Source organism: Salarias fasciatus (assembly GCF_902148845.1).
Source record: "Salarias fasciatus chromosome 23 unlocalized genomic scaffold, fSalaFa1.1 super_scaffold_20, whole genome shotgun sequence".
In the NCBI taxonomy this organism is placed as follows: Eukaryota; Metazoa; Chordata; class Actinopteri; order Blenniiformes; family Blenniidae; genus Salarias; species Salarias fasciatus.
This window is the reverse complement of record NW_021941230.1, coordinates 6,376,051-6,402,693: the sequence shown is the minus strand read 5'-3', so window position 1 is coordinate 6,402,693 and position 26,643 is coordinate 6,376,051. Positions and strand designations below refer to the sequence as shown.

The window sequence follows — 26,643 nt, the reverse complement described above, 5'->3', positions numbered from 1 at the left end:
CCAAGCATAAAAACATTAAATATAATTTAAATAAAAATGTAGGACAAATATATTTAAATAACAGATATAAACTAACAGATATAATATAAATAGTTGAATATGAATTTAAGGAAGATATAATTAGATAACAGATATAAAGTAACAGATATAGATTAAATATAATTTAAATAAAAATTTAAGACCGGACGGCGTCGATCGATTCTTTCTCTCTCTCTCTCACTCTCTCTCTCTCTCTCTCTCTCTCTCTCTCTCTCTCTCTCTCTCTCTCTCTATCTCTTGCTCTCTCTCTCTCTTTTGTCCTCTCCGCCTTGCCCGGTTTGTCTTTTTTTGAAGGCATCAGTGTGGATCCAGAGTGGAGCTGTGCACGTGACAAACATGGAGGAGAAACGGCGTCCGCCGGGGTCGCCGGGGGGTCGCCGGGGGGTCGCCGGGGGGTCGCCGGGGGGTCGCCGGCCCTCCCGCTTGGAGGAGATCAGATGCAAAGGGGACTTTGTACGTTTCAGGGTTTTCTCTGTTCTTTGTTTTTTTTTTTTTTTGTTGATTTACCAAAGGTAGTTGCAATGCAAATGTGCAAGAATGATGTAACTACTGAAGCCATTGTTACTATTATTTTATTTTGAAAAGATGAAGAAGTGGAGGGAAAAAAAGAAAAGGAAAAAAAAACGTTTTTTTCTTCTCGAACTTCAGGAAAAAAGTTGAGCCTTAACGGCTTTGAAGACTTTATGCATGTTAGCTTGATCTTTAAGCTCGATTCTTCTAACTTCTTCCTCAAAGACACTCACAAAAAAAAAAGAAGTGGCGAAAGCGTTGGAGCGGCCGATTTCTGGGTCTGTTGTGTGTTTTGGAAAGGGCTCTTGCAGTGATTAAAAACGGCGCATGGCAGACCACATTTTAAAATATATATGAATATATAGATACAACAAGAAGAGGAAGATTAAAAAAAAGAAGAAGCAGAAGAAAAAAAGAAAAAGCCACTCGCATCACCTCAAGACTGTTCGTCCACCAGATGGCGCCGCCGCTCATTCGGGCTCCTCTCGCTGCTTTTTGCACGTTTGAAAAAAACACACTCGAAAAAAAAAACAAAAAACAAAACCCAGAGGAGCTGGACCTATGCACTGTTCTCTAAAAAGCATGCTGTTGTTTCCCAGAATGCACCGCCATCCCCCTCATCACTGAAGTCATTCTTATTGCTGTGTACTTTATGAAAAAAAAATGACAAGAAAAAAATATAAAAGACCTTCAAGACTGCATGAACTTAGATTTTTTCCGCTCCTCTCGGAGTCCTTTAGACATTGTTGATGTAGCCACATGACGGTGAGATGCTCTATTTTTACCTTTCGGTTTTAGATCCACATGAGCCAGGGTTATCTTTTTTCTTTTCTTTTTCCCTTTTCTTTTTTATTAAACTTGTTGTTGATTACAATTACAAAAAAAAGACAGATTTTCACATTGTGTGCAAACGCCTGCTTGCTCAACCGTTCACGATAAGCTAAAAAAAAGAAAAAATTTATATAAATGTACATAGATATAACTTTGAAAAAGGTGACATAGCGAAAAAGTATTTATTTTTGTTGCTTTGGTCCCCTCATGATTACCTATATATACATATATTGTACAGTCTAGATAAAGAAGATTACCTTAAAATGGGTTGAGAGAAAAAAACAAAAAAACAAAACAAAACTTATTTTGGCTAATGATTTCAAAATCTGAAGGATTTTGAAATGTGTTTGAATATATGGTGTACATTACTTTGTACATGTTTGTTTTTCATGTTTGAGTTCAGTTAATTTTTTTGTTCATTTGTTTATTTTTGAGCGAGGCGAAGGCATGGATGAGATAGAAACTGCATGGACAGAAGCATCCCGAGTGTTTTTTCTCCCTCCCCTGTCTGAAACATCGTAGCTGGGTAGACTTTTTAAAAGTTAAGAATTAAAGGAGGAATTAAAAAATAAAATAAACGGAAGTTCAGGAGCAATATGAAAAAACAGCACCCATGATTTTTTATTTTTTTTGCCAAAGATTCAAACATCTATGCTAAACAGGCTGCATGTTGCTTTTTTTTTCATTTTTATTTTATTATTATTTCAAAAAATATAGCATCGAGAGAGAACATGCCCAAAGGACGGCTTGATAAACGCTCGGTTTCAAAATAAGAGCCTCCAAGTCTTTAGTTATTCTTATTTATTGTTTTGAGTTCTCCATTGTCGGAATATATGCTGGCGCTTTCTGACGGGCTGACGGCCCCGTTTTTTTTACGCGGCGGCGATTTGGAATTGAAAACACTTTTGGGAAAAATAAAAAATTGTGAGGGGGTTTGACTTTTTCCCCGACTCCGTCGCCATGGAAACGAGCGAAAACAGGAAATGCTGCTACTGCACCGCAGGGACGTCGGACGATAACAAAGATGGCGGCGGTGATCTAGTTTTTTAAATCCATATTGGTAGTTTTGTAGTTGAGACTCATCCCATCCGTCGTTTGTCCTTGGAACTTTTCGAAAATGCGCCGTCTCCGTGGAAATGGTGGGGAAAGTTTCGGCTGCGCTTGCATGAAGTTTTCGTTCCTTTTTTTATAATCAAGAGCCACTGTTAAAGGATCCAACTGACAGCGATCTTGGTTCCATCGCAAAAAAAAAGTCGTCTTTCTAAACGCCCAAATGCGTTTTCGCCTGAAACTTTGTGTAAACGGGGCCGGAGAGATACAGTGCACTGAAAAACGGACTGCTTCCATTCAGAGAGAGAAAAACAAACAAAAAAAAAACCAAAATGAGTTGTACCCGTCAGCTTTGAGGCGAGCGTCACCCTGTCGCAGTGAGAGAAAGCGGAAAAGACGGACCGACTCTCTGTTGGGGTGGGATCTGAATGTCGTGTGAATGTTGCTACTCATGGATGTACTGAAAAAAGGGTCTCGGATTTCTGTTTGCGCTTCTCATTTACATTATATTGTCATGGCTTACCTGTTCTTAAGGAGAGAAGAAGAAGAAGAAAAAAAAAAACAAGACATTACAGCAATACAGATCATTCATTGTGGTGAAAGTCCTTCCGTCTCCGACGTGGAGCAGCAGCTTGAGGGAGTTACTTTAAAGAGCGTTGGGAGATAAAAGCAGGTGTTTGGTAGGAGGGAAATGAGGAAAAGCTGGCTGGAAAACCAAACCCTCTTCACCTCCACGTGTGACCGCGGGTCCACCTGGAGAACATCTGAACCACCACGGCGGGCTACCATCACAGTCTGGATCCGTCTTCCCCTCCTCACAGTTTCAGATAATGCTAAAAGTAGGAATCATGCCAGTTTGTTGTTCCCTTTAAAGCCCTCTGCCCAGTCCAAGGCATGAAGACTGATGGGAAAACTTGATTTTGTGTATTGGATGGTGAAGTTTCTCACATCACATCACTCCAGACTGTTTAAAGCCGCGTCAGGAAAACTTTGCAGATCAGAAATGTTATCGACTTTATTGACAGTAACTTTGGAGAGAATGATAGAGGGACAGAGCGTTCTCGATAGTTATAGATCAATAGAGAGCTCTAGATAGATATAGTGCTATAGATACTGTAGCACACAAGTGCCACTGCGGGTCGGCCAGACACAGGTGGAACCACAGCCAGTGAGTTTGAACTTCCTTTATTGTCCATCAGTGGGCCCAATCCCCACCCCTCAATTCGACAGGCTTCTCTAGCTGCCACCGCCACACCGTGCAGACCTCGATCCTGGTCGTCCCAGTCTTCAGCCTTTTCAGGCTTGTGTCCGCTGGCCTCTCCAGTCTGCTGCTGTCAGTTCAGCTCTGCTCCTCTCTCTCTCTCTCTGCTCTGCCCGGTCCAGCACACTGCTTCAAGCAGGAGAGAGTAATCAAATCAATTGCCAGCACCTGCTGCACCTTGGACACTGGCTCCCTGAGCCGCTTCCCCGCCTCCCTCTCTCCTGCAGCCGAGAGCAAACCATGTCCCTCCTCCACATACCCCCACCGCCCGACTGAGGTCGGGGGGACACCCGGCCGACTCTACTCCCCCCACCTCCCCCCTGGAGGGCGAGAAAGGAAATCGGGTACCGCCATTTGTGTCCCCGGTCTGTGGACCACCCTGAACTTAAAGGGCTGCAACGCCAGATACCACCGCGTGATCCGGGCATTGGTGGAGCCATTGGAGCGGGGCGTGGTCTGAACAGAGGGTGAAGGCCCGTCCCAGCAGGTAGTAGCGAAGCGCCCAGACCGCCCACCGGATGGCCAGACACTCCTTTTCTATGGTGCTGTACCGCGACTCCCTCTCAGAGAGCTTCCGGCTGATGTAAAGGATGGGGCGGTCGAAGCCCCGCACCCACTGGGACAGCACCGCCCCCACACCCCTGTCGGAAGCATCGGTCTGCAGGATGAAATGGAAAGAAAAGTTAGGCGTGTAGAGCAGCGGCTTCCAACAGAGGGCCTGTTTCACCTGCTCAAATGCCATCTGGCACTGCTCCGTCCACCGGACCGGATCTGAGGCACCCTTTCGGGTCAGGTCAGTCAGGGGGCTGGCCAGGTCTGCGAAGCCAGGGACGAACCGCCGATAGTACCCAACCAGCCCCAAGAACTGCCTCACCTCCTTCTTGCACTTGGGCCGCGGGCAGGCTGCAATCGCAGCTGTCTTGTCTATCTGTGGACGTACCTGTCCGCTGCCCAAGAGGTGCCCCAGGTACCGTACCTCCGTCCGTCCAACTGCACACTTCTTTGGGCTGGCCGTGAGCCCCGCCTGTCTCAGCGACCGGAGCACAGCGGACACCTGCCGCACATGCTCCGCCCAGCTATCACTATGGATGATGATGTCATCCAAGTAGGCTGCAGCATATGCGGCATGCGGGCGCAGGACCCGGTCCATGAGACGTTGCAACGTGGCTGGGGCCCCGAACAACCCGAACTAAAGTCTGATGAATTGGTGCAAACCGTACGGAGTGGAGAAAGCCAATTTTTCCCGTGACTCTGGTAACAAGGGAATCTGCCAGTAGCCCTTAGTCAAATCCAGTGTCGTGAAAAAGCGAGCAGTGCCTAGCCGGTCCAGGAGTTCGTCGACCCGGGGCATTGGGTAGGCATCAAATCGTGACACATCATTCACCTTGCGGTAGTCCACACAGAAGCGTACAGTCCCATGCTTCTTCATCACCAGAACAATGGGACTACACCAGGCACTGGACTCTTCTATTACTCCCATCTCCAACATGGCCTCTAATTAGCCGAACAATTTTTCTTTTATGTTCAGGCAGTCGGTACGGATGGGAACATACAGTCGCACCGGGGAGAGTCTCGATGTGGTGTTCTATGAGGTTTGTACATCCTGGTAGGGGAGAGAACACATCAGCAAACTGCTGTTGCAACGCGCCAACATCAGCCCTCTGGGACGGCGAGAGATGGTCATCACAAGGGAGCGAGGCTGGAACAGTGGAATTTGGAACCTCAGGCCCCAGCTCATCTCTCTCATGAACCGCCGTCACCAGAGCTACGGACTCCGCCTCTCTCCATGTTTTAAGGAGGTTGAGGTGGTAAATCTGCGTTGCCCCTCCCCTATCAGCATGCTCCACCTCATAGTCAACCTCCCCCACTCGTCGTGTGGCCACAAACGGCCCTGGCCACCTGGCGAGCAACTTCGAGTTGGACGAGGGGAGTAACACAAGCACTTTGTCTCCCGGTGAAAATTGTCTCAGCTTAGCCCCTCTGTTGTACAGCGGTTGTTGACGCTCCTGGGCCTTGAGCAAATTCTCCCGTGACAACCGACCCAGTGTGTGGAGTTTCGCTCTCAGGTCCAGGACGTACTAAACCTCGCTCTAGCTGGGGCTCGGACCCTCCTCCCAGTTTTCCTTAACCATGTCCAAGACGCCCCGGGGTTTTCTGCCGAACAGCAGCTCGAAGGGAGAATATCCCGTGGAGGCCAAGGGCACCTCCCGCACTGCAAACAACAGAGGGTCAAGCCATTTATCCCAATTATGACAGTCATCGTGGATGAACTTATGGATCATGGACTTCAGAGTCCTATTCAGACGCTCGACGAGGCCGTCGGTTTGCGGGTGGTACAGGCTTGTCTGAACAGACTTGATGCCCAGTAATCCATACAGCTCCCTCAGTGTCCGTGACATGAAAGAAGTGCCCTGGTCAGTTAGAATCTCTTTTGTGATTCCAACTCGGGAGATGACCTGAAACAGGGCCTGCGCCACACTCTTTGCAGAGATGGTGCGCAGTGGCACTGCCTCAGGATACCGCGTTGTGTAGTCCACCAGAACCAGCACAAAGCGATATCCCCGAGTGCTCCGGGGAAATGACCCGATGAGGTCCATGACAATCCGTTCGAATAGGACCTCAATTAATGGCAAAGGGCACAAAGGGGCCTTTGGGATGGCTGGATGGTTAACCAACTGACATTCAGGGCAAGAGGCACACCAACGCCGCACTGCTAGGCCAGTAGAAGCGGGCCATTATCCGGTTGAGTGTTTTGTCATACCCCATGTGACCAGCCATCGGATTGTAATGCGCCGCCTGGAAAAGGCTTTCCCGACGGCTCCCCGGCACCAACAACTGGGTGGTATCCTCACCTGTGCAAGTGTCACGACTCACTTTGTACAACCTATCTCTAATCAATGAGAAATAGTGATACGTTTGTGCCACGTCAGGGCGCACCATGTGGCCATCCATCTTTATCACTTGGTCGAAGTCAGAGCGTAGAGTATCATCACGAGACTGTTCCAGTGGAAAATCTTCCATGGACTGCAGCTCGGGAACCTGCGTGGCCGTGGGGGGAGGCTCTACTTATTCCCCCTCCCTGTCAACAGCGTTGGACGACCTCGCGTCACCACTGAACACGGCACACATATGACCCGCCCTATCCTGTCGCGAGCACACCCCTATTAACCCATGAAACCCCTGCCAATCAGTACCCACAATCATGGGGTGTGCGAGGCGGGAGCTAACCGTGGTCTTTACTCTATGCGTTTCACCCCTATGGCTGATTTGCACTGGCACAACGGGGTATCTGTCAACATCCCCATGCACACACTGCATATCCACCCCCAACGCCCCTGCCAGGTTCTGGTGAATCATTGACTGCTGACAGTCAGAATCCACAATCGCCTGGTGTATACCCCCCTGAATCCTCACCGGAATGCTGTATGTCCCTCCTTGACCGGGGGAGGGTGTCGGAGAACCAGCGACCCGGATCACTTGACCGACCTCCATGAGCGGACACTCATTACGGAAGTGTCCGGGTCGTCCACACCTCCAACACTCCTGCCCTGGCGTCTGAGCAGCCCCCTGCGGGAGGGAGCCTGCGCCCGTAGCGGCCGGGACCTGTGGAGCCTCCACAGCAGGCGCTTTAAAGCGGTGGTGAGCCAGCGGGGGGGTTTTCCGGGGCGCCGGGGTTGGACGAGGGGGGGCTGAGGTCCGCTCCTCGGCTGCAGGGACCCCAGAGTAGACAGCTGGATGATCCTCAGCCAGGGTGATGGCTGCATCGATGTTCCTCGGGCGGTGACACTGCACCCACTTGGACGTCCTGGCGGGGAGCCCCTCCATGAACTGCTCCACCACGACCTGCTCCAGCATGCGGTTCTCCCCGGCGGACCCGCCTGGCTGCAGCCATCGAGCAGCCGCATCCTTCAGCTGCTGGGCATACACGAAGGGCCGGCCCCCCGGACCCAGCTTGAGGCTTCGGAACCTGCACCGGTGGTCCTCAGGAGAATGGCCCATCCTGTCCAGAATGGCCCTCCGCACCTCCGGATAGCCTCTCGTGGATGCCGGTAGGCTGAGTGCTGCAGTCTGGGCTTCTCCCGACAGCAGGGGGAGCAGTCGCACAGCCCACTCCCCCACCGGCCAGCCGCATGCCCCCGCTGTCATTTCGAACATATCCAAAAAAGTTTGTGGGTCATATTCTGGGCCCATCTTATGCAGGGACAGGCTGGTGAGGGGGAGCGGTGCCGAAGGAACTGGTGCCGGGCTGGGCTGAGCCAGTAGCTTCTCCAGCACCTGCATCTGCTTGCCGGCTTGGTCATGGAGGGCCCCCAGCTGCTGCCGGTTGGCGTTCGCCTGCTCCTGGTGCATCCTTGCCAATTCCTCCACCATCTGAGCCAGGAGGGCCACCGGCTGGACAGGCTTTGGTTCGGACATCTCCCCTGGGTCTATCGAGGCCCCACGTTGGGCGCCAATGTAGCAAACAAGTGCCACCACGGGTCGGCTAGACACAGGTGGAACCACAGCCAGTGAGTTTGAACTTCCTTTATTGTCCATCAGTCCCTCAATTCGGCAGGCTTCTCGAGCCGCCGCTGCCACACAGTGCAGACCTCGATCCTGGTCGTCCCAGTCTTCAGCCTTTTAATTCTTGCGTCCGCTGGCCTCTCCAGTCTGCTGCTGTCAGTTCAGCTCTGCTCCTCTCTCTCTCTTCCGCCCGGTCCTGCACACTACTTCAAGCAGGAGAGAGTAATCAAATCAATTGCCAGCACCTGCTGCACCTTGGACACTGGCTCCCTGAGCAGCTTCCCCGCCTCCCTCGCTCCTGCACCCGAAAACAAACCACACCCCTCCTCCACAGATACGTCTATTCAGAGCTCTTGATAGATATAGTGCTATATATATGTCTATAGATAGCTCTAGATAGATATCGTGCTATAGATAGGTCTACAGAGAGCTCTAGATAGATATAGTGCTATAGATAGGTCTATAGATAGCTCTAGATAGATATTGTGCTATAGATAGGTGTATAGAAAGCTCTAGATAGATACAGTGCTATGGATAGGTCTATATATAACGTTTAATAGATATAGTGGTATAGACAGATTGCTCTAGATAGATATTGTGCTATAAATAGGTCTATATAGAGCTCTAGATAGATATAGTGCTATTAATAGGTCTATATAGAGCTCTAGATAGATATAGTTCTATAGATAGGTCTATATGGAGCTCTAGATAGATATAGTGGTATAGATAGATTGCTCAAGATAGATATAGTTCTATAGATAGGTCTATAGATAGCTCTAGATAGATATCGTGCTATAGATAGGTCTATAGAGAGCTCTAGATAGATATAGTGCTAGATAGGTCTATATATAATGTTTAATAGATATAGTGGTATAGACAGATTGCTCTAGATAGATATAGTGCTATAAGTAGGTCTATATACACCTCTCGATAGATATAGTGCTATTAATAGGTCTATATAGAGGTCTAGATAGATATAGTGCTACAGATAGGTCTATAGAGAGCTCCAGATAGATATAGTCCCATAGATAGGTCTCTATGGAGCTCCAGATAGATGTATTCCTATAGATAGGTCTATATAGAGCTCTAGATAGATATAGTGCCATAGATAGGTCTATGGAGAGCTCTGGATAGATATAGTGCCATAGATAGGTCTATATAGAACTCTAGATAGATATAGTGCCATAGATTTCTAAAGAGAGCTCTAGATATTGTGACATAGATAGTTCTATATAGAGCTCTAGATAGATATAGTGCTATAGATAGGTGTATATAGAGATCTAGATAGATATAGTGGGATAGATAGGTCTATATAGAGCTCTAGATAGATATAGTGGTATAGAGCCCTGTTCTAGATAGATTTAGTGCTATCTAGATTGCTCTAGATAGATATAGTGGTATAGATAGATTGATGGAGAGCCCTAGATAGATATAGTGCTTTAGATTGATAGATTGCCCTAGTCAAGATAGATATCGTGCTATAGATAGATCTATAGAGAGCTCTCGATGTAGTACTTTGGATGGATGGATAGAGCTCTTGGTAGATGTAGTGCGATAGAGATGACATCTTTAGACATTGGTATAGCGCTATAGATGGAGATACAGAGCTAGAGAGAGAGGGATTGATAGATAGATGCAATCTCCAGAAGCATCAATAGCATAATTTCTGCAATAACAGACACAAAATACGTACAAAATATATGTAAAATTTAAAATTTCAACGTAATAAAAGTAACTGTTCATTCCAGGTTTATGTTTTAGGCAAACTGTGATTCCATTAAAGTCACATTCTGTATTTTCTATCAGCTTCACCCAATCAGTGTAAATCATCATATGAAGAAGTCATATGAATTGGCACGATGAGGTGAAGTGTGAGGTTCTCATGGCTGCAGATGGTGTTCAAATGCACAAATATGCACGACACATCAGATTACCTTCACACTGTCGTCCTCTGTTTCCGTGGCACATTTAGCGAGGGAAAACACAAACATCACCTTGCCGTAAGGTAACCAGCGGTTTGATCTGATTCAATCCAACTCCTTCTGGCACTTTTACCCACGGACATGTTTCCTATAACTTCAGCTCAGAGGGGATTTTTCAATCAAAGCGAGATGGGCAGGAAAGTGAAACCGACTCAAAACATGAACCAGAAGCTGTCAGAGCAACGAAAATACGACTGGAGATCAGCGACACGGCGATCTATCGTCCTGACCGGGGCCCGGTCCACCGCCAAGTTGCTGGATGAACAGATCGGCAACCGGATGCCCGTCTGCTTTGGAAAAACCGGCATCGGGAGTTGAGTTCGGGGAGCTCACGACCACGGGTCAAAAAAGTGGATGCAGTGGTGGCGTCCTACACCCGGGATCAAACGGGTGCTTTGTGAAAGTACTTTGTGAAGGAAAATATCGAAATATATGATGAAAAAGAAATGACAAATCAATTTTGTGAATACTTTGCTAATGTGGGACCAAATCTCACAGCGAATTTTTCAAAAAATTCTAATATAGATGAAAATTTAATAAATAATCACATGAACAGTATTTTTCTTGAAAAGGTGGGAAAGGAGGAAATCTGAAAGATTGTACAAAACTTTGGAAATAAGAGGTCGACTGATGGTAAGGGGTTGGATATGATCATTGTGAAAAGTATAATTGAATTTCTAATTGAGCCACTTACATTTGTAGTCTATCATTAACCATGGGAGTTTTCCCTGATAAAATGAAATTGGCCAAAGTCATACCCTTGTATAAAAGTGGCGATAAACACAACTTCTCTAACTATCGTCCAATCTCAGTACTTCCACAGTTTTCAAAAATATTGGAGGAGGTATTTTCAACAAGACTTGACAAGTTCTTACAGAAACAAAGTATTTTGGATAATACTCAATATGGTTTTCGGGCGAATCATTCCACAGCACTGGCAATAATGGAATTCACAGAAAAAATTGCAACAGAGATCGATAACAATAATTATTTTTTAAGTATTTTCATTGATTTACAAAAAGCTTTTGACGTCATCAATCATTCAAAATTACTAAAAAAAGCTAGTAGTAGCTCACCATTGGCTCTCAAGTTATTTGGAAAACAGAAACCAATATGTACATATAAATGACACTAAATCTGAATGATGGCAAATTAAATGTGGTGTGCCCCAAGGTTCGATACTTGGGCCAAAGTTATTCATTTTGTACATGAATGATTTTGCTAAAGTGTCAACCTTGGGAAAATTCTATTCGCAGATGATACCACATTATTTCATTCAAGTAAAAGCGTACAAGAAATCACAAAAGTAGTGACTGAAGAATTGAAAGTAATAAAACACTGGTTTGATTTAAACGGATTGATCCTAAATGCCAAAAAAACAAATTTTATGTTGTTTAATAATAAAAAGGAAAAAGTGAAAGTAAAACTCGAAATAGATGGAGTTGAAATTCATCGTGTAACAGAAACAAAATTCTTAGGAGTGATGATTGATGACGATCTCAAGTGGAAATCTCACATTAATTACACCAAAGGGAAAATTGGGAAAGCCATTTCTGTGTTACATGGAGTCAAGTTTTTTTCTGAACAGTTGTGCTTTATTAACATTGACACTATGATTTTACCTTATCTCATGTATTGTGTTGAAGTGTGGGGTACGACATGTAAAACTTACTTACAGACAATATTCATACTACAAAAAAGGGCTATAAGGATGATTACAAATAGTCATTATGGAGAGCCGTCTAATCCATTATTTATTAAACTGAAAGTTTTGAAATTTCCTGATATTATTGATTTAAGCATCCTAAAAATAATGTATAATGCAAAGTGGAATTTATGGCTTGTAAACCTTCAGAATATATTCGAAATAAGAACCAGTATATACAATCTTAAAGGAATAGACGTGTTCAAAAAACCCAGATTCAGAACCAAAATCAAAGAAAGAAGCATTGTGGTAAAAGGAGTGAACTTGTGGAATGCTCTGAAACAGGAAATCAAAGAGTGTAAAACAATTATGACATTTAAGGAACACATAAAAAAGTCCACATTGGAAAAATATGAAAATGAAAACTAAGTTGTTGCGGGTGAAAAACATTTTTTGATTTAATGAATATGAGTTTTTGAGTATTGTTAATTTGTATTAGTTCAAATACTGTATGTAAAGGGGCAGATATAATAAGATTGTTCTTCTTTCTGCTTCTTTTCTTTCGTTTGTTTGATGTCTAGACTGACATTGATGTATTTTCATCTTTTTTTGTTTTTTGTCTTTGTGTTGTTTCAAACGAAAGAAACAAATAAACTAAACAAAACAAACAAAACAAAACGGAGTAGATGTTTTCTGGCCTGAAAGTGCCTGACATGGCATTTCTTTTCTGAGTCAAGGACAAGACCGAATATCTGGTTTTCAGTCTGTCTGGAACAAGCTTTGAGGGATTATGAGAGCAACCAGTGTGTTTAACACTCAAGAAAAGACAGTAAAATCAGCTCGATGTCGATATATTCATATAGGGGCCTGCCAAAAATTGGCCCGCAAGAGGCTCCAATCTGATACCAAGCAGAAAAGTTTCAAAGGAAACTGTTTTTTTTCTCATTTCCAGACCTGAAACATGAAAAATATCCACCTTGTTGTTAGAAAACCCGCATCAAAGTCAGGCTGTTTGTAAAATACCCAAAATGCAACAGCTGTCACACTCATGACTTTGCCTTTATGTTGAGATCACAGCCATTTTATTACAATAACTGTTTGATTTTGCAAAAATATACATTTTCATCAGCAGAAGACTCCTAAATTTAAATTTACAAACAGTATTTTACTCACTCAGTATGAAATTGGCCTGTTTTGAACTAAAATAAGACACTGTTTACATGACAAAACGCATTGTTTTTGCATTTTCATTTGATGGATATCATATTTGACATTTAAAAGTTCAATTAAATCCATTTTATTTCTGAACAGAAAAAGACAACACCTCTTTTTTTCCCTGCTGCTTTCACCTGCTTGTTTTGGTTTGCACTCCATCTCCTCCCAGTGCTAGATTTCTTTTTTTTTTTTTCTTCTTTTTTTTTCCCCCTTGTCCTGTTCGACAGCTGGGGCATGCAATATTTTATGATTGTAGCCTTTTACTGTCCGAACAGATTTTAATATTAGCAGCAGGACGAGACTGAGTCTCCTCCTGCTGCTGCCTTTATTTAAGGCTGGCATATAAAGCTGGCAGTGCTAGATTTCTAAACCCATGTATGACAAGCCGAGGTCGATCATAAAAATGAAAGTGCTCAAAGTTCATGGGTGACGTCGGCGATCTGTGATTATCCTCTCAGCAGAGAGCTTGATTTAGCCTGTTTGCGAAGGAAAACACTCCTAACTCTTGTCATATCCGCAAGTCAGCCTGATTCACAGCTCCTGACGGTTTCCTTAAGATAACGGCAGCGGGTTGGAGCTTATTAGGAGATGGGCAGACGCCGCACCACGAGCGAGGGCCATTACCAGAGCTGCCATGATTCCACGGCGGCCGTGCACTCAGCAGACTTTGCCAACAATCTGGCGATGAATCCGGGAGGACGACCCAGAGAGGCAGAGGAGGCCGGGGATGATCGCAGCAGGTTTTTTGTTTGAGCAACTGTAGCTCAGTAGGTGTTGGTTCATAAAATCACTTGGACCAGTGATCTGCAACTTTGAAACAGAAAGTGCCATCTTTGTGATTTTCCACCAAATCAAATTTACGAGGATCCACAAAACACGCTTCACCTTTAAAATGAAGCCGACACAGAGTCTAAAGCTTCATATATGCAGTATTGCATATCATAAAACTCTCTGATGCTGCTTTTCTGAAATTTCAGTCACAATTTCAGATGTTGAACATTTCATCACATTGTCATCTGTTTTTGTAGCTGATTTTAATGGTTTCATCTTCCTTTTACAGCTTTTATTAGACAATTTTGACATTTTAAAGTAGAATATAAATGCTTTCTTAATCACAAAAGGAAATTTCCTTCAAGTCTTGCTCCACAAAGAATAAACATAAATTTGAATATCAAATAACACAGAATAGAAATTAAATTTTTATCTGTTTTTTGCTTCATGACATTCAAATTTTTTATGTATTATTGTCTCCCTCATTCATTCATTGACAGAAACACAAATTGTCATTTTTTTGTTATTCATCTGTCAGTATTTGCTGAAATCAGTAAGAGTAAAAAATGAAACAAAAGGAATTTACAAGCAGCTGGGACAAATTTAGGTTAAACCTCATAAACTGTCACTGTCCTCTTCATTAAGATCGTACCTCCTCACCATGTAAATGATCCCACAGAAAGTTTCCATTTCTTTGCAAATGACCCAGTAACTTGACCTTCGGGATCCCGCCATCAGCCTGAAGCCTTTTTGGGGGAAAAACAAAAAAAAAAAGTGCGACGTGACACAGAGTGATTTTTACAACACATTTATTGCTGGAAACCTTCAAATACAGAAAGCGTGGCACTATTTCATATCTTTCAGACCACTGAAGCTGTGTCATTTTATATGTTGTGTTTTTGAAGATCAGGTCTAAAGATCAAGTCGAGTTTAAAAGCAAATCTGAAGCTCGTCTGAAATCAAGCACAAAGTTTTTGTATTGAGTTTGAATTATACTCAACTATTTCATTCTAACAATATTCAACAATATTTTATGTAAAACATTTTGCCAAATTGGACTGTATGTCTGCTGTATCTGTAAATATTCAGTCCTTGGTTTCTTCTCCAGGGTACGGTGCACAGCTACCGGGAGGCGTTCGAAGACAGCGAGGCAGACCGACTCGCCAGCAGCCCCACCTTTGCTGGTGGTGGTGAGAGTTACCCGCCGGCCCCCGGCTTCCCCGTATGTCCAGGGGGGTGGGGTGCGCTCACAAGTTAAAATTACAGGACAAGACATTAACATTTGCTGAAAATAATTTCTAATTGACCTCAGTCGCAGATGAAGTGCAGTCTCTCTCTGCAGTTCAGAGGTACCCAGTTAGCGAGTGGTTCAGGGTTCGGTGGAACGTTTGAACAGTTACTGAAGGCTTCCCCTCGTTGCGTCTTGCCCATTGGCAGCTGTATGGCTGCACAGCGGCCCGCTGGGCACGCCTCCGTCTCCTTGCTGCCCCAGGCCCGGTAGCCCAGAGGCTGCCGGTCCACCCACAGCCACCTGTCAGGGAGGAAATGCAGACCGATCCAGACCCGTTCGGTGGTGCAGGATTTCCTCAGCTCCCCCTGGATGAGCAGCATCTCGGTGTCAGACGCCACGCTGGCCAGGTCGCGGTGGTGCTTCCTGCAGTGGTCCAGAGCTTCCTCCCAGGTCTTCTTCTCCCTCACCACGATGGCACGGTAGCAGAAGAAAGGGAGGAGAACGTTTTCTTTAAGATCGTACCACGATGGTCCAAGGATAGCACCGCCTTTTTTGTTAAGGTCATTGTCTGGTTCATGGTCTGCCCAGAAGCGTTCTGTCAAGTTTCCTCCTCCTGACCACATCCAGACTCTCAAGTTCTTGGGCGATTGCATCAGACCGATCCATGCGAAATTCCCCTTGTAGTCAGGGTTGTCCTGACGCAGTTTGTTCATCTCGTGTTTGTCGCCGGGGGCAGCCAGGTCAGTGTAGAAGAGCCGGCAGTGCCGCTGAGCTTTGGGCCAGGTCTTCTTTTCGTCGACGAGAATGTACTTGCCAAATATCTGAGACAAGCTCAGCGGGAGTAGCACGTACCAGAAGGTTCCCTCCATCGCTGTTGAAGAGAGAACCGTGAAACGTTTGGAGTTTTTGATTTGTTTGCTCTGTCACATAAAGTAGTATCAAAGCATTTGAGAGATTTGCATGGGGCGGGCCATTTTAAGAAGTGACCTTCTCTGAATCCAGGAGCTTACACAGTCACCAAAGCAAAGCAGAGAAGTGACGCGTATCTGGAAAATAAGTCCCGAATGGCGCCAGGGTTAAGATGTAATGTGTGTCGTCAAGATCTGAATGCAAATTTGCTCACTTTAGGATTTTTTTTTTACCTTTTTAAGTGACTGAGAGAGAATTTTCCTTGGAAAAATATGGCTTTAATACAGGTTCAATTCCCCCAAAAAAGCAACACGTTCCCCATGGTCAGCTCAAAAAAGACAAGCGCCAAATACAACGCAGTACTTTCAAGACACTTTAAGAGAGGAAAAACTCAACAATTAGACATAATCAAGCAGAGGAGTCGGTGGAAAGGAAAAATTCCCTTAGAATAGGAAGAATCCTGCAGAGCCAGACTCAATGGTGGAGACTTTTGAAAGAATCCAACAGATCTGCATGAAGCAAATTGTTATTTTGTGAACACTTATGCATTATAAGTCTTTCTCTCACCAATTGTCGTCACTCTTGCCTGAGCTTCGGTTTGCACACCCCCGTGTGGCACATCTTTGGAAAAGCAGCCTTTGTCTCCCTCCCATCTCCCTGCAGTCAGTCCTGAACCGTTGCAGTAAGAAGCTGTTCTGTCACACAGAACTTCATTTTCACCCTCCCGTCGTCAATGCCTGCCCATTGGAGGAAGCATCCAAATCCACGTCATCCGTCTCTTTTTCAGCTGAAACCCCAAAATAGCCATCATTTTTAACTCGAATGGCATGTGTTCATCCGTCACATCACTGGCCAGCGCAGTCCCATCGTCCGACTCTCACCAGTTGTTCTGCAGCTTGAATTTAACCCAGTGAGGAATGCAAATACCCGATGTGTTTCACCATTAAATACATCAGCAGTGTAAAATTGAGGGTACATCTTGGCCCAAAAATGGACTTCATGAACACATTTGGAATAAATAAGATTGAAAATGTTTGCATCAGTCATCTTTGGCACATTGCATGTTGTCATGCCTCAGTGTTCGTCCTCCACTGGCTCTCTTATTGGTGTCATCAATTCTTTCTTTGCAGCTCGCTCCCCTCTGGGTTTGGCCAAGACTCCCCTGTCGGCGCTGGGCCTGAAGCCTCATCAGCAGGGAGGATCAGGTCAGATTCTGGAAAGTTCAAGTCCCTGTCATGTACAGAGCATGTATTCCTTGCAGATAGATTAACATTTTTAGTCTCTGCTGCCCTCTAGTGCTCAAAAGCCAGTCCTGCTTTACAGCTCACCCATCTGCTCCAATTCATGCTTGGCGCTCAAGTGTGTCTCCCCATTTTCCTCCCCCCTCTTTTCCCCTCGTTTCAGACTCTTCTGATTCTAATGATGGAGACCAAGGTAAATCACTCCTAATATCTCCTGTTTCAAGGCAGAAAAAGAAAAAAAGGGAGTGAATTTGAGTGAAAGCTAATGTGATTTTGTGATGTCTTTGTGTTTCTTAGATAATCGTGGTTTTGGAGCTCAGCAGTTCAATACTCCTCTGTCTTCCAGCAGTCCCATCCACAGTGCTGATAGGTAAGATTTTAGAAGACGCTGACTTTCTTGAACGTTCCCAGAACGAGTCGAGGTCGAGGTCAAACATGCTTTGGAGCCACGGTCAACCATTTTCTTCTACAATTTTTCTTCTACAGTCGAGGGACTGGTTCTCCCATGAACGCCAACCGGCCCGCCTCCCCCGAGGGCTCCCAGGTCAACATCATGGGCATCCACACGGTCCCAGGCAGCCCCAACACGCTCCACCGCACGGTGGCCACCAACACGCCGCCAAGCCCCGCCCTCCAGAGACGCCTGGGTCAGGCCAGCCCCTCGCTGGCGAGACACCCGCCCCCGGGCGCCGTCCCGTCCAGCCCCCTGATCGGGCGGAGCCCCAAAATGGCATTAGCCGGTGTGCCGCCCAGCCCCCTGATGGGGCGCCGCGCGATGGCGAGTACGCCCGATGAGCTGGGTGCCGCCTCCCACCAGGGCAGCTCCCAGCCGCCCGCCACGCCCGCCTTCCCCGTCTCCCCCCAGCTGCCTGAGAAGAGACACCTGTCCAGCGGAGACGCCGAGAACAAGAACCTGACGCTGACGCCAGTCAGCGGCGGAAGCACGCCCAACCTGTCCGGCGCGCTACCGGATGTCTTCAAGTCCATATACGGTGAGGATCTGGAAGACGAGACCCGCGTTTGGACTTGCTGGAGGTAACTTGTCGGTTTCTGTCCCTACAGATGGGTATCCGGACATCAAGATGAATGTGAAGTTTGTGCAGGACACCTCCAGGTTCTGGTACAAACCGGACATCTCCAGAGAACAAGGTGAGACGAGGACGCCTCAAATAACTTTCACGAGAGTCTTACCCATCCCTCATCGTCTCATACTCTTTTCAGCCATCAACCTGTTGAAGGACCGGGAGCCCGGCGCCTTCATCATCAGAGACAGCCACTCGTTCCGCGGCGCCTACGGCCTGGCCATGAAGGTGGCGTGCCCGCCGCCGACGGTCCAGCAGAACAAGAAAGGTTCCCTCAGATCCCACGCTCTCTTGCGTCCTGTGATTTACACGACAGTGTTTTCAAGTGAAAGAGTTTCGTTAAGTTTTGAGGATCAGAAAGTGCAACTTTTTGAAAATGTAGAACTTTTTAAGGAGGTTTCAACTCTGTCTTCCTGGAAATGGGGTAAGTTTTTTGGGATAAGGTTTGGGGTAAGGTTTTTGAAAGTCTTGTATTCCTTCTCCATGTAACCAAGAGAAAACACAGCTTTTTGAAAGTGCTCTAACTCAGTCTTCATGTAAATGATAAAAATGCAACTTTTGGGAAAATTCTTTAATACTGTCTCCATGGAATCAGGTTAAAATGTAACTTTTTAAATATGCTCTGAATCCATCTCCATAGAAATGGGGGAAGTGCAACTTTTTGAAAGCCCTCTGACTTGGTCTCCATGGAACCAAGCTGAAATGCGTCTTTCCGAAAATGCTTTGATTCCATCTCCATGGAAACAGACAACCATACAACTTTTTTTTTAAAAAGCTCTGATTCCGTCTCCAAGGAAATGGGGGAAATGTAACCTTTTGAAAATGCTGTGCTTCTGTCTCAGTGTAAACAGATGAAAAATCCAACTTTTTGGAAATGCTGCTGTTGCGCACCATGGCCGTAGTAAACAGTTTTTCTGCACATAAGAACAGTGTTTGCCTCCAGAGCATCATGACTTCCAGTCAGACAGCACTCCCCTCGACAAGCGAACTAGCGTTCCTGCTGTTTCTGTGGAAACAGACGTCATTTTCAAAACATTGCCGTGTAAACGCAAAACTTTACAGAAACAAGAACAGAAAAATGGTGCACTTTTTACTTGAAGCATCATATAAAGCCTAACTCTCTTTCCTCGTCACCCAGTCGGAGACATGACGAACGAGCTGGTGAGACACTTCCTGATCGAAACGAGCGCCAAAGGCGTCCGCCTGAAGGGCTGCCCCAACGAACCCTACTTTGGTGAGCGCCGCTCTGGACGCCGGCGTCGTGGATTCGGGTTTGATCCCCGCTTAACGGAGGCGTCTCTGTGTTTGCAGGGTGCCTCTCAGCCCTGGTGTACCAACACTCCAGGACCCCGCTGGCCCTGTCCTGCAAGCTGATGACCCCCACCAAAGGTCGGCCCTGCCCCCCCGGCGACTCGCTCTCACGAAACACAACCGTGTTCTGACTCTGTTCTCTCAACCAAAGACCCAAACGAAGAAGCACTGGAGCTGGCCACGCCCACTGATCCCGTCCTAGAGCTTCTCAAGCAGGGAGCAGGTGAGCGTCTGGAAAAGAATTGAATTGAAAGTCCTTTATTTTGAAATTGCAGTGTTCCAGCAGCACAGAGAACAGAAATATAGATAAGAAATGTGAAAAACTTACAACGCACCACCAAGCATAAAAAATTAAATATAATTTAAATAAAAATGTAGGACAAATATATTTCAATAACAGATGTAAACTAACAGATATAATATAAATATTTGAATATAAAATTAAGGCAGATATAATTAAATAACAGATATAAAGTAACAGATATAAATTAAATATAATTTAAATAAAAATTCAAGACAGATACATATGTACAATATGATCATAATAATAGCAGACATAAGTTAAATATAATTTAAATATACATTTAATGCAGACACATATGTACAGTATAATAAAAAAAAAGACAGAATCTCAAAAAGATATATACACAGAAGTTTCACAGAATTGAATGGATGATGGTTTATTGCATGAGATAAATGATTGTCTTGACATTTAGGCGTGTGTGTGTGGTGTGTGTGTTTGGTCTCGTCGGAGCAGTGGTATTTTACTTTATTATCCCGTTTTGGAGAAAACTTTGATTACTTTTGAATAATCATCACATTGTCACCTTTTTACCTTACAGTTCAGAAGGTTCCAGAAGAAGCTCATGGTAAAGGCCTCTTTGCGCCATTTTGTTCAAAAGCATGAGGAACGTCTCATTTAATCTAAACAGTGGTTTTTCTTTATTTTTTGCAGCGTGCAACGTCCTCTACATCAACTCGGTGGACATGGAGTCTCTGACGGGGCCTCAGGCCGTGGCCAAGGCCATCAGCCAGACGCTGGCCAGCAACCCGCTGCCCGCCGCCACCACCATGCTCTTCAGAGTGTCGGCGCAGGGCATCACGCTCACCGACAGCCAGAGGAAGTGAGCACCCGCCATTTTTACTCTTTCTTTTTGACGTTTTTCATCAATCAAATCGTCGTTCAGTTGGGATGATCGCGGAAGTATTAGCAATTCTTCCCTATTATTTGAAAAATAAACAGTATGCCATGAATAAAATCAACGCAAGCTGTAAATACAGGACGTTTTTAATATCTGTTTGCTCTGTTTTGTCCTTTTCCTGCAGGATTTTCTTCAGACGGCATTATCCCATCAGCACGGTCACTTTCTGCAACGTCTATCCCAAGGACAGGAAGTAAGAACTCATTTATCTGTTGACAAAAAAGCCCTCAAAAAAAAACTTTTGAGTGTCTAAATTTGGGAATGTCATAATTTTACCATTTTCCCATAAAATAAACACAGTAATGTAATTATTTTGGTGAATTTTCTACATAATAAACTCACTAATGTATCATTTAGACCCTTTTCAATGTAATAACTAAAAATAATCTTTTTTTTTTTAGATTGTCTTGATATAATTGAGCAATAATGTCATAATTTTGTAATTTCTACAGAAAATAAACCCAGTAATGCAATAATGTTATCGTTTTTCATAAAATAAATCCATTAATAAAATAGTTAATATTCATTTTTTCAAGACATTAAATCCAATAATGTATAATTTTTTTCTATTTTCTCCAAATTCTCTAACTATTTTTCGATGTTCTCAGTGTAATAAAGCCAATCATGTCATATTTTTGCCATTTTAATTGTAATAAAGCCAAAAATGTAACAAATGTTTCCTTTTTTATTGTAATAAATCCACTAATATCATAGCTTACTTGTAGCGTAATAACATATCTGAATAAGAAATGGCAAATATATCATCCATCTTCAACCGCTTATCCGGGGCCGGGTGGCGGGGGCAGCAGTCTCAGCAGAGATGCCCAGACTTCCCTGTCCCCAGACACTTCCTCCAGCTCTTCCGGGAGGATCCCATGGCGTTCCCAGGCCAGCTGAGAGACATAGTCTCTCCAGAGTGTCTCCTGGGTCTTCCCCGGGGTCTCCTTCCAGTGGGACATGCCCGGAAAACCTCCCCAGGGAGGCGTCCAGGAGGCATCCTAACCAGATGTCCGAGCCACCTCAGCTGGTCCCTCTCGATGCGGAGGAGTAGCGGCTCTACTCCGAGCTCCTCCCTGGTGACTGAGCTCCTCACCCTTTCTCTAATGGAGTGCCCAGCCACCCTACGGAGGAAGCTCATTTCAGCTGCTTGTATCCGGGACCTTGTCCTTTCGGTCATGACCCAAAGCTCATGACGATAGATGAGGGTGGGAACGAAGATTGACCGGTAAATCAAGAGCTTCGCCTTTCGGCTCAGCTCCCTCTTCACCACAACGGACCGATACAACGACTGCATCACTGCAGCCGCTGCACCGATCCGCCGGTCAATCTCATGCTCCATCCGTCCCTCACTCGTGAACAAGAACCCAAGATACTTAAACTCCTCCACCTGGGCCAGAGTCTCTCCACCAACCTGGAGAGGGCAAGCCACCTTGTTCCGGTTGAGGACCATGGCCTCGGATTTGGAGGTGCTGATCCTCATTCCTGTTGCTTCACACTCGGCTGCGAACCGCCCCAGTGCAAGCTGTAGGTCCATGTTCGATGAAGCCAACAGGACAACATCATCTGCAAAAAGCAGAGATGAAATCCTGTGGTTCCTGAACTGGACCCCCGCCGACCCCTGGCTGCACCTAGAAATTCTGTCCATAAAAATGATGAACAGAACCGGTGACAAAGGGCAGCCCTGCCAGAGTCCAACATGCACCGGGAACAGGTCCGACTTACTGCCGGCACTGCGGACCAGACTCCTACTCTGGTCATACAGACAACAGCCGACCCTTAACAAGGGGCCCCGGACTCCGTATTCCCAGAGCACAGGACACCACGGGGGACGCGGTCGAACGCCTTCTCCAAGTCCACAAAACACATGTGGACTGGTTGGGCAAACTCTCACGAGCCCTGGAGCACCCTATGGAGGGTGAAGAGCTGGTCCACTGTTCCATGACCAGGACAAAAACCGCATTGTTCCTCCTGGATCGGAGGTTCGACTATCGGTCGGATCCTTCTCTCCAGTACCCTGGAATAGACTTTCCCGGGGAGGCTGAGGAGTGTGATCCCCCTATAGTTGGAGCACATCGTCCAGTCCCCCTTTTTAAACAGGGGAACCACCACCCCGGTCTGCCAATCCAGAGGCACCGTCCCCGACAACCACGCGATGTTGCAGAGACGTGTCAACCAAGACAGTCCCTGCACATCCAGAGACTTGAAGTACTCAGGGCGAATCTCTTCCACCCCCGGTGCCACGCCACTGAGGAGCTTACCGACCACCTCGGTGACTTCGGCTTGGGTGATGGACGAGTCCACCTCTGAGACCTGAGCCTCTGCTTCCTCCACGGAAGACGTGGCGACGGGATTGAGGAGGTCCTCGAAGTATTCCTTCCACCGTCCTTTGATATTCCCAGTTGAGGTCAGCAACTCCCCACCTCCACTGTAAACAGTGTTGGTGGAGAATTGCTTTCCCCTCCTGAGGCGCTGGACGGTTTGCCAGAATTTCTTCGAGGCCGACCGATAGTCTTCCTCCATGGCCTCCCCGAACTCCTCCGAGACCCGAGTTTTTGCCTCCACAACCACTCGGGCTGCAGTTCGCTTGGTCTGCCGGTACCTGTCAGCTGCTTCTGGAGTCCCATGAGCCAACAAGGCTTGATAGGACTCCTTCAGCTGGATGGCAGCCCTTACTTCCGGTGTCCACCACCGGGTTTGTGGGTTGCCACCACGACAGGCACCAGAGACCTTACGACCACAGCTCTGAGCAGCTGCTTCGACAATGGAGGTGGAGAACATGGTCCACTCGGACTCAATGCCCCAGCCTCCCTCAGGACATGAGAGAAGCTCTCCCGGAGTTGGGAGTTGAAAACCAGGCTGACAGAGGTTTCCACCAGATGTTCTCAACAGACCCTCACAACACGTTTGGGTCTGCCAAGTCTGTCTGGTTTTCTCCTCCGCCCGCGAATATAACTCACCAACTCAAGTGGTGATCGGTCAACCGCTCTGCTCCTCTCTTCACCCGAGTGTCCAAAACACGCGGCCGGAGGTCAGATGACACAACAACAAAGTCGATCATCGACATCCGCCCGAGGGTGTCCTGGTGCCAAGTGTAATTATTTATACCCCTGTGCTTGAACATGGTGTTTGTTATGGACAAACTGTGACTAGCACAGAAGTCCATTGACAGAACACCAAATATACAGCAAATATGTCAAAAAATTTAAAAATATATATTTTTTGGAGGTTTTCCTTTTTGAAAAATCGATATAATTGATGGGAATATCCATTCAGAAGGATCAATACTGTCAACGTTGAATTATTTTATCTCCTTCATGACTTTTTATTTGTTTCCAATGATCAGATTGATTAGATTGTAATTTCTCCACAGATGGGGTAAAGAAGGAGGCGGCTCAGTGAGGTGAGTTTGAGACGGGGTTATTGATCGGGACAAGCTCATGCCAATACTTTATTGATATTTGATTTGTCGTCGTAGTCGTCGTCTTTTTCCCCTCAGGCTTTTCGGATTCGTGGCCCGGAAACAAGGAAGCACAACAGACGTGAGCCACCTGTTCGCCGAGCTGGACCCCGACCAGCCCGCCTCCGCCATCGTCAGCTTCATCTCCAAGGTGATGAAGCGATGAGACCTCTCCGGCGTCATGGCGACGGCAATGTCGTTGGAAAACCCCTCTTTTTCGCCGGGACCGGACGGCGTCAATCGATTCTTTCTCTCTCTCTCTCTCTCTCTCTCTCTCTCTCTCTCTCTCTCTCTTTCTCTTTCTCTCTCTTTTGTCCTCTCCGCCTTGCCTGGTTTGTCTTTTTTTGATTGTTATGAGTTCTCCGTTGTCAGAATGTACGGTGGCGCTTTCTCGAAAGCTGACGGCCCCGTTTTTTGTACGCGGCGGTGATTTGGAGTTGAAAACACTTTTGGAAAAAAAATTAAAAATTGTGAGGAGGTGTGAGTTTTTTCCCGACTCCGTCGCCATGGAAATGGGTGAAAACAGGAAACGCTGCTACTGCACCACAGGGACGTCGGACAATAACAAAGATGGCGGCGTTGATCTAGTTTTTTAATCCATATTGGTAGTTTTGTAGTTGAGACTCATCCCATCCGTCGTTTATCCGTGGAACTTTTCGAAAATGTGCCGACTCTGTCTCTGTGGAAACGGTGGGGAAATTTCCGGCTGCGTTTGCATGAAGTATTCGTTCCTTTTTTTATAATCAAGAGCCACTGTTAAAGGATCCAACTGTCTGTGATCTTGGTTTCATCGCAAAAAAAAAGCCGTCTTTCTAAACGCCCGAATGCGTTTTCGCCTGAAACGTTGTTGTGTAAACAGGGCCGGAGAGGTACAGCACACTGAAAAACGGACTGCTTCCATTCAGAGAGAGAAAAACAAAACAAACAAAAAAAAAAATTAAATGCGTTGTACTCGTCAGCTTTGAGGCGAGCGTCACCCTGTCGCAGTGAGAGAAAGCAGAAAAAGACGGACAGACTCTCTGTTTGGGTGGGATCTGAATGTCATGTGAATGTTGCTACTCATGGATGTACTGAAAAAAGGGTCTCGGATTTCTGTTTGCGCTTCTCATTTACATTATATTGTCATGGCTTACCTGTTCTTAAGGAGAGACGAAGAAGAAGACAAAAAAAAACAAGACATTAAAGCAATACAGATCATTCATTGTGGTGAAAGTCCTTCCGTCTCCGACGTGGAGCAGCAGCTTGAGGGAGTTACTTTAAAGAGCGTTGGGAGATAAAAGCAGGTGTTTGGTAGGAGGGGAATGAGGAAAAGCTGGCTGGAAAACCAAACCCTCTTCACCTCCACATGTGACCGCAGGTTCACCTGGAGAACATCTGAACTGCCACGGCGGGCTACCATCACAGTCTGGATCCATCTTCCCCTCCTCACTGTTTCAGACAATACTAAAAGTAGGAATCATGCCAGTTTGTTGTCCTTTTCAAAGCCCTCTGCCCAGTCCAAGGCATGAAGACTGATGGGAAAACTTGATTTTGTGCATTGAATGGTGAAGTTTCTCATGACGTCACTCCACACTGTTTAGCCACGTCAGGAAAACTTTGCAGATCAGAAATATTATTGACTTTATCGACAGTAACTTTGGAGACAATGACAGAGAGGGACAGAGAGTTCCAGATAGTTATAGATCTATAGAGAGCTCTGGATAGATATAGTGCTATAGATAGGTCTACATAGATCTCTAGATAGATATAGTGGTATAGACAGGTCTATATAGAGCTCCAGCTAGATATAATAGTATAGATAGATTGCTCTAGATCGATATAGTGCTATAGATAGGTCTATAGAGAGCTCTAGATAGATATAGTGCTATAGAAAGGTCTATAGACAGCTTTCAATAGAAATAGTTCTATAGATAGGTCGATATAGAGCTCTAGATAGATACAGTGCTATAGATAGGTCTATATAGAGCTCTAGATTGATATAGTGCTATAGATAGGTCTATATGGAGCTCTAGATAGATATAGTGCTATAGACAGTTCTGTATAGAGCGATTGATAGATGAAGTGCTATAGATAGATTGCTCTGGATAGACATAGTGGTATAGGTAGGTCTATGGAGAGCTCTCGATCGATAAAGTGTAATAGATAGGTCTGTAGAGAGCTCTAGATAGATATAGTGCTATAGATAGGTCTATCGACAGCTCGAAATAGAAATAGTTCTATACATAAGTTTATATAGAGCTGTAGATAGATATAGTGCTATAGATAGGTCTATAGAGAGCTCTTGATAGATATAGTGTTATAGATAGGTCTATAGAGAGCTCTAGATAGATATAGTGCTGTCGATAGGTCTATATAGAGCGCAGGATAGTTATAGTGGTGTAGATAGATTGCTCTGGATAGATA

At 45.6% G+C, this 26,643-nt stretch overlaps 1 protein-coding gene across 1 annotated transcript in view; it reads left to right on the top strand.

The window, feature by feature from the left end:
* LOC115383610 (tensin-like) overlaps window positions 1-24,426 on the top strand; it is a 30,676-nt gene extending 6,250 nt beyond the window's left edge. The window contains exons 3-16 of the mRNA XM_030085742.1: window positions 17,078-17,152; window positions 17,352-17,381; window positions 17,486-17,558; window positions 17,675-18,180; window positions 18,251-18,337; window positions 18,410-18,538; window positions 19,409-19,504; window positions 19,582-19,659; window positions 19,733-19,804; window positions 20,537-20,705; window positions 20,908-20,976; window positions 22,846-22,857; window positions 23,812-23,832; window positions 24,280-24,426. Coding sequence (XP_029941602.1) covers window positions 17,078-17,152; window positions 17,352-17,381; window positions 17,486-17,558; window positions 17,675-18,180; window positions 18,251-18,337; window positions 18,410-18,538; window positions 19,409-19,504; window positions 19,582-19,659; window positions 19,733-19,804; window positions 20,537-20,705; window positions 20,908-20,976; window positions 22,846-22,857; window positions 23,812-23,832; window positions 24,280-24,406 — 1,544 coding nt within the window. The 3' untranslated portion in view covers window positions 24,407-24,426. The remainder of the gene's footprint in view (window positions 1-17,077; window positions 17,153-17,351; window positions 17,382-17,485; window positions 17,559-17,674; window positions 18,181-18,250; window positions 18,338-18,409; window positions 18,539-19,408; window positions 19,505-19,581; window positions 19,660-19,732; window positions 19,805-20,536; window positions 20,706-20,907; window positions 20,977-22,845; window positions 22,858-23,811; window positions 23,833-24,279) is intronic.
* The last annotated feature ends 2,217 nt before the right edge of the window (window positions 24,427-26,643 follow it).